This window comes from Branchiostoma lanceolatum, chromosome 4 (genome assembly GCF_035083965.1).
Source record: "Branchiostoma lanceolatum isolate klBraLanc5 chromosome 4, klBraLanc5.hap2, whole genome shotgun sequence".
Taxonomy (NCBI): domain Eukaryota; kingdom Metazoa; phylum Chordata; class Leptocardii; order Amphioxiformes; family Branchiostomatidae; genus Branchiostoma; species Branchiostoma lanceolatum.
The window spans coordinates 16,526,449-16,534,157 of record NC_089725.1 but is presented as its reverse complement, the minus strand read 5'-3'; the positions used below and the strand labels follow the sequence as shown (position 1 = coordinate 16,534,157).

Genomic DNA, 7,709 nt, shown 5'->3' with positions numbered 1-7,709 from the left:
ATAAGGTGCCACAATTGACAGCTTTCTAAATTTGACTTACCACCTTTTGCACTTCTTCCTTTTTATCACATAGTCGACAATAAACAACAGGACGGGGAGAGTATACTACATTCAGATCTTGTTCGGGAAGTCGGAGTTAACAGCCCTTCGACAGGTATGCGGGACAAAGCACAAAGAACACAGCCAGCAGTCGAGTGGTCTTGTGCAGCCATGTTGGTGGTCCTGTGAATAAATGACGGCTCTTCAGCTAGCCAGCTACCAACTTGTTGAGATTTCTCACTTTTTACCCCTGCTTATTCTGTTGTGTGTTTTCTCTGAGCCGTGTGATTGGGAGAAATAGTGGGACCGATCTGTACATTATTAGCCATCCATACACAAGGGCATTTGACGTCAGGAGGACACACGAAATTGCTTCTCTACTTGTCCAAAAGTACTCTCCTCAAAACTAGCTGTGCGCCTCTGACAATCTCAGTAACAACATCAGTCCCTCCATGGCAGCTGTAGCTTCTCCCAGTTTTAGTTCCCCGTTACAAATGTCACAAGACCGTGAGCAGAGACACAGCCACAGGTCAGGCAAACAAAGACACACTGTTCTACCCCACATCTAATATTCCTGTACTGTAGGTCCCAGTGATGACCAGATTCTTAATGCACGGTTAGGAATGTCCACGGAATCTTTTGAAGCCAAGGAAGGCTCGTTCCATCCCACGAGAATTTTCTTCCAAATAGAAGGTCTGATAGGACATCACTGTAAATCTTCTGTGGGAAAAGGACGGGGGTAATGAGGAGGCCTCTTGAGCCTCTGTTATGGGGAATACGGCGAGATGCTAAGCCATCGACTTCTCATTCTAACTGTAATGAAGAGGGGAGCACACATTCATGAGCCGGGGTAGTTATAATCAGGAAGCATTGTACTGCTCATTTGGCCCATCAATTTCCCAATTCTCAGACAATTCCCACCAATTTGTAAGTTTGTGAAGTGATAATCGAGCCCAACACCATTCCCATTGTCCTCCAATCGCGCACACAAAGGCCGGTCGTTCTCACCCCATGAGCGTGGAAAATGCCTCACTTTTGTTGAGGAAAATAATTTAGGAAGGAAAAGAATGCCTGCTGCTCGCATGAAGACGTGACCTTCTCTCCATAACAATAAACCGATTTCTCGAGTCTTCACGGCCCATAGGTTTCACACACACACAATTTACACATCTAAAAATGCAGTTCTCTGCTCGTCGATAAATGGAATGAGAAGTTTTCCGTAAGAAATTCACAATAACAAGATTCGGGGATTGCCCTCCTCTAGCCACAATGTTTTCTTTACACATGGTACAGAAAGGCTTGCTGGACGTTCTTATCTTGTGTATATATACATACTGTGGAAACAAAGATCTTCATGGTGGAGCCACCCGGCTTAGCTGTATAGCCTGGTTATATAGGAACGTAATCTTTTCGTGCTTTAACTTAAATCTCTTAAGGAAACCCTAAAATGACGTCGTCTGTCGTGTAAATCTAGTGACTTTGCTTACACAACAGCTTTTCCTCTGCGAACTTGTTGACAGCATCCTTACTTCTCTGTCTAGTGACGTTCTTGGATCACTGTCACTTACAATGCTAGGGTAGCGAGCATTATTTTCGTTTCACGAGTCCCGATAACAGAGTTTGATGGAGACGAGGACTTGTACGGCCTATTAGAATGTGTAGCCTTGGTGCTATCGAAATCTACAGGAAGAATACCGGAGATATCTAAATATAGATGCAAGGCAAGCAAAACTAAACCAGCCCTGCAGGCCCAATATCTGACTTTCCTGGCAGGCTAGTGTGCCATGATTCTTGTACAGGTTTTGTTTAATTCATCTCAGAGTTTGTAGAAAATGTCCTTTCCTTGTGATAGAGTTTAAGAGTGTAAGAATATTGGGGTTAAATTGAAATTTTCGTTGTTTACGGGACTCTAGTTAATTTGAGAGCAGATTTTCCTCACCACTTCGACGGGCTAATTCATTCAAATAAAATGTGTTAATGACCAAGGCTTTGTCTTTTTATCGGCTTCTTTCCTTTGGATCCCGCTTTCTTGTGTCTTGAGAAAGGAATCAAGGCTTCAAACGCTCCGCCATCACAGCTCGATCTAAATCTTCTCGTGATGTCAACAACAACAAGCTTTACATTGAATCGGAGGATGACCTCCTTTTCTTGTCGCCCTTCTCCCCGCTGTGCAGGATTATCTCCCATCTCTAGCGGCCACTGCCAGGTACTGAGCTGACGACACGTCGGCTAACTGGATTCGTCACACCTAATGATCACTTCCAATCAACGAAATAACACTGTGAAACAAGAACTACGGCTCATATTCTCCACGTAAAAGCGATTTTCTTTCTACGAAAAGGCGCTACCACTATTCACGCTTTCCTGCTCTCACTGAAAATACAGCGTTCGCCATGTTTTGTTTTCAACGAGCGAGGAATTTAGGGTGAATCTGCTTTAGCTAAGCTGTGGAAAAATCCCCTACAGATGTGCTATATTTCCCACGAAGATTTCCACTCATTTTTTTTCGAACAAAAAAAATAAGACTTGGCTTCGAATGAAGACGTTTAAAACTGAGGATAGATTCATGTGAGGTAGTATCATACATGTGCTCCCTTGTTGTGTATTCGATGCGTTTGAAACTCATGTAAGGTGTGTATTCGTTGATCGCCCTGTGCACACAGTCACTCCCCTCGCTAAATTTTCATGAAACCCCAAATTCAAAACCCTTCCTCCAACAATGCGGTTAACACAACAACCCTTTCTCCCAATTTACACTTGCAAATTCGATCCATTTTGTTTTCATTCGTACACCGACCCGGTAAGAGAGCACGGCTTAAAACAATGGGCGCCCGATTGGCGAGAAAAACTTCTTTTCTTCTTCCAAAACGACAAAAGCCAGTGCCAGCCCAACTGCAGTGTGAACTAGAGTATGACAGGGACTACCCTGTCTAGTCCTGGATTTGTTCAGGGAATGCCTCATGACTCTCTTGAACACACTACGGTATTTGGTACACAATTGAGTGTGTATGAGGTCTAACATTCAGAGATATTTGCAGATGGGGATAGAGTTCTATTTGCTATTGTCAAGAACAACCCCGCTTGGTTACAACAAGCAAGAGGGGATCCCCGGCCATGTGGACACACATATACACACACTTGTGCGTCACTACTCAATGGCGAGAAACACCCTTCCCGCGGAATGATCACTTTCTCTGTGGTTTATACTGCCCCCCTCCCCGCCTCTCAGTCCCGCCCAGGAGCGCGTGTCGTTCCGGGCCCACCTTAGCAACAGGCCTGTGTGGAACCTGTGTCTCGGAGACACCAAGTCGCCGTGCTAAGTGGCCACAGGAAATCGGTCGGAATGCTTTCAGTAGAAAAGGATTAGAACTGGGGGTGGAAGTCGTGAGGCCGTTTCTGGGCTGCCTACTTTCAACACCTGATGGAGACAGGTGTAACTGGGGGCGGACTTGCCCCGAGCGGAAATTCATGTTGTTCTAACGAGACGGAAGTTTGTCGGGCCATGTTCTCTCGTTCACCTGTGAAAGTGAACCTAAATTATCCTCCTGTCCCTGCATAATGCAGACAGGGAAGTTCTACTTTAGGACACTGGCTACCGTAACCCCGCAGACTACAATACCACGACACACACAAATCCATTTCGGCATTTCATCATTTTTAATTCAATTTGTCTCGCCTTTCCTCTAGCAGAAACAGGAACTATACAGTGACGGAAGCGCTACAGCTAAAATAAAGATAGGAAACTAACACATATTTTTATCTTTACATAGTCATCAAGTTTTTCACATATATTGGCACAAAATATAATCTTATAATTCGTAATCTCAAATCATGGGGTCAATCAGCTGAAGAGCGGGAAGTTTTAACTAACGTTTTGATCAAAACTTTACATACAATAGAATTGACCGCACATTTGATCAGGTAATATTGCTTGGGTAGGTTCCCCCAACAAATGCTGGGTTGCACTCAAGTTAACGTTATTTCTCGCAACAGTCAAGTGAATTTGCTTTCTAAGCTGATCGGTAAATATACACAGGCAACATTGCCAGTTCGAGTGATCAGCAGAAATTATTTGTCATCCATACAGATTGGTTGTTTAAAGACCGGTCCTTACTGAGTTGAACATACTATCCTATACATGTGATAATGTGTACAAACGTGTTGTATAGTTTACAGTCCTTCATGAATCAACAAACACAACTACAACAGGGAAGATACACATGGGAGAATGCAGTTCACCGGGAGTTTGGCATGTGTACTTACTGTACATTGAGAAGCATCAATATGACGAAAAGAATGCTTCACTGTCATATCATATTGGAGTCTTCAGATTATTACCTTGTCTTAGACGTTGCGAGTGTCCACAGGAGGTGTTGGTAGTCTTTAGGACTGGAGCGTTGAGGCAGTTGTGGAATACTGTGGCACGTACCCTGAGAAGTAGCCCGTGGCGGGTTCTGTGACCGCCGGAGTTTCCATTTCTTGCTTGGGCACGACGCTGGGGTTGGTGTTGTACATAGAGGCATAGCCCGAGTACTGCATGGGGTCGTACCCCTTCAGCTCGGTCAGTTTGTGGTCTTGGGAGATGATAGAGTTGATGGAGAACGGGTGGTGGAAGGACGGGTGGACAGACGTCTTGATATGATCGGTGCTGTACATGGACATGGCGGCGGACATGGGGGAGGTCTGCGGGATGGGGCGCGTGGGGTAGCCGAGCTGGTCCTGGGGATGCTGCGATTGCACGGGCACGGCGGTGGGCGCCAGGGGCTTGGGCTGGGTGAGCTGCGTCAGGGTCGGTGAGGGGGTCTGGGTGGTGACGGTCATGGGCGAGGAGCTAACGTGGGCACTTTCTGGAGTCGGGCTGTTGTGGACCGGTGTGTTGGCCTGCGGCGGCGGCTGCTGCCCGGCAGGTGCGCCGGAAAGCACCTCCTCGTTCTCCGCTTTCTGCTCGGCCTTCATCGCTGCTTTTCTCTCGCACTTGAAGCGCTTCTGTCTCCGCAGGTAGCAGCCGTTCTCGAACATACTGTGAGCATTCGGGTGCAGCGTCCAGTAGCTGCCCTTGCCCGGACGGTCGGGGGTGCGCTGGACTTTAACGAAACAGTCGTTGAAGGACAGACTGTGTCTGATGGAGTTCTGCCAACGCTGCTGGTTCTGTCGGTAGAACGGGAACAAGTCCATGATGAATTGGTAAATCTCACTAAGCGTCACCATCTTGTTGGGAGAACTTTGAACAGCCATTGTGATGAGTGCGATGTAGGAGTAGGGCGGCTTGGCGTGTGTGTAGCTGCGGCGGTACTGCTTCTGTCGGTTCAGCACGTCTTCCCTCGTCAGGTTCATGTTGACGCCGTTCACGCTGCCCTGCATGGTCATGGGGCTCATGCTCTGTCCGGGGTGCGCCATCCCGACGCCCAGGCTGTTGGCTAGGCCGGGGTGCTGGGCGCCCATGGTGGACATGGTGGTGAGCTGACTCCCGGGAACACTGTTCATCCCCATGGTGGTCATGCTGGTGTGGGAGGGCGGTATGGTGCCCATCCCTACCCCGTTCATGCCGGTGGTGTAAGACGAGCCCAGAGTGGTCATGCTCTGCGTCACGGAGTAGCCCGAAGACGTGTAGCTGCTCGGGCTGTAGGAGTTCCCGGTGGTCATGGCAGTCATGGCCTGCATGCTGCTGGGAGAGCCGCCCTGGGCCTCGTACGCTGACTTCGGTGAGAGCATCATGTCTGTTCTGAGGAAACGAAGTTTGTCTTCCGTGTTTTCTGTTGTGGTCGTCACGCTGCACCGCTCGCGAGGGGAACACCGTCCGATTACACGGAGCGCAAACAAGAAATGAGCGGGGTCAACTTCTGAGCAAATTGGCTAACGCCAACAGATTGGCTGGCCCCGCCCCGCGATTGTCTCCGTGCAAATGAGACTGCGCGGCGGGCCCGGAATATTGACACGTCCGACCTCGCTAAGCCACGCCTCTGCCCCGTATAAGTCATTTTAATAAAAGTTTGTTGGTGAACCATTAGAGGCCGTCCTTCCTTTAGTGCCCTTACAAACAATGCAGGTAGAACATGGTCAAAGCAAACATCGTTATATCGATACCCCTTGTGCTGTTTCAAACTTTTAAACCCAATACCGCTCCTGGAAAGTTCAACCGCAGAAGGCGCTTCTTTTTAGGGGTAACGGAGCGAGCCGCGTGAGTCAGCGGGCCAATGTTGATAAATTTTGTCTTCCTGAATGTACTGTTTGACGTCAGAGCTATTGTGGAGCTGTCGAAACGTGGGTGCCTTGTACGGCTTTAGAATTCTTTAGGCGGGTGCGGGTCTCCTAGAACACTCGTGCTCTAAAAGACGGCTAGTGTCGGGCGGTTCCATTATTATGATTTTTAAGAACGGCCCATTGCATTACAAAACTAGCGGCGATAAGGCGGGGTTGGCCGGGCTGGCGCTGATCTCACGTCGGGCCGATTTACGGGATAGAGTAGCACGTAGGTGTGACTCAGCAGTGCCGCCAAACTCCCACTATTCTTCTCCGTACACCTGCCATGCGGAGCGAGGCAAGTCTCCAGGATTATACCCCCCACCCTGACTCACAACAGCGATGTTCGGCAATTGTCCTGCGGATTTATTCTTCCAGGTCAATCAGGATCGAATGAGGGCAGTTAGCCACACTTAAACCATAAAAGTTTTACTCGGGTGTCCAGCGCACAGTTCCCTGCCTCATGTCCTGCATCTTAAATGAGAATGGTCAATGTGTGTGGCAAACCCCCCATACTGACCTACAAAGGAACAAAACCGTAACCACTGTTTTTGTTAGGACACCCACGAAACCAATAGGTTTTTAGGCCGAAAAGTTCAGATTTCCGTCTTATTCTGTTGACACACCAACTTTCTGGACGTACAACCGTCTTGTCAGGACATCTGTCCGGTCCCCCGCCCCTCCCGCGTGCTATGTTTGCTCCAATTAATTAGTTGGTTTGCTCTCTGTCAATCAGTTTACAAAGGATTCCCCAGGTGTCCCAGAGTAAAGACTGGTTCTGTACGTGTGTATGGTAGGATGTTATGTTCAACAAGCAGCTCTTTCACTTCAGCTCAACGGCGGATTTGTTATTTCCAGCAGTCTTTCCGTTTTAACACGAGCCTCTAATACTCAAATAAGAATCTTGGGTCGGGGAGAAATGTGTCACACGATCCCTGCCTCGAGTTCTCTGAGATATGTTGTGTTAGAGTTGGTCTGATCATATTCTTAGTTCTCTGCAATACACACTTGCCATGCAGAACACAACCGACGTTCTACTGCGGTTTTTGCCGCTGGTACTCGGGGGAAACCCAATGAAATTTATGAAGCAGAACTCAATTTCCCCCCGCTGATAACTCAATTCTGTGTGTTCCTCTCCTCACGGGGTGTCAATTTTCCCCACTGCCGAGGCTCCGGATAAAAGTCACGTAGTCCTGTTTGTAGATGTCATGTCCACATCCAGGTGGCAGTCAGAGCTAACCCTGCAGGTGTTCATATAAAACCTTTGGTCAAGATATTAATGCAAAAACAAGCTGCCTATTCCTACGTTTAACAGGCCACTTTTTATTCTTTCAAAGGTTGAGCTGTGTCGCAATTTCTCAGACTTTTCGGATTTTATGTAAAGAGGGGAGCAACGCTCTTACAATAGTGTGAACGTGATCGGGGATTTA

At 47.9% G+C, this 7,709-nt stretch overlaps 1 protein-coding gene across 1 annotated transcript; it reads right to left on the bottom strand.

The window, feature by feature from the left end:
- Nucleotides 1-3,677: 3,677 nt before the first annotated feature.
- LOC136432923 (hepatocyte nuclear factor 3-beta-like) lies at nucleotides 3,678-5,932 on the bottom strand. Its single transcript, XM_066424580.1, has one exon. It carries the CDS (start codon nucleotides 5,752-5,754, stop codon nucleotides 4,423-4,425), a length of 1,332 nt encoding a protein of 443 aa, XP_066280677.1. The 5' UTR covers nucleotides 5,755-5,932; the 3' UTR covers nucleotides 3,678-4,422.
- Between the last annotated feature and the right edge of the window lie 1,777 nt (nucleotides 5,933-7,709).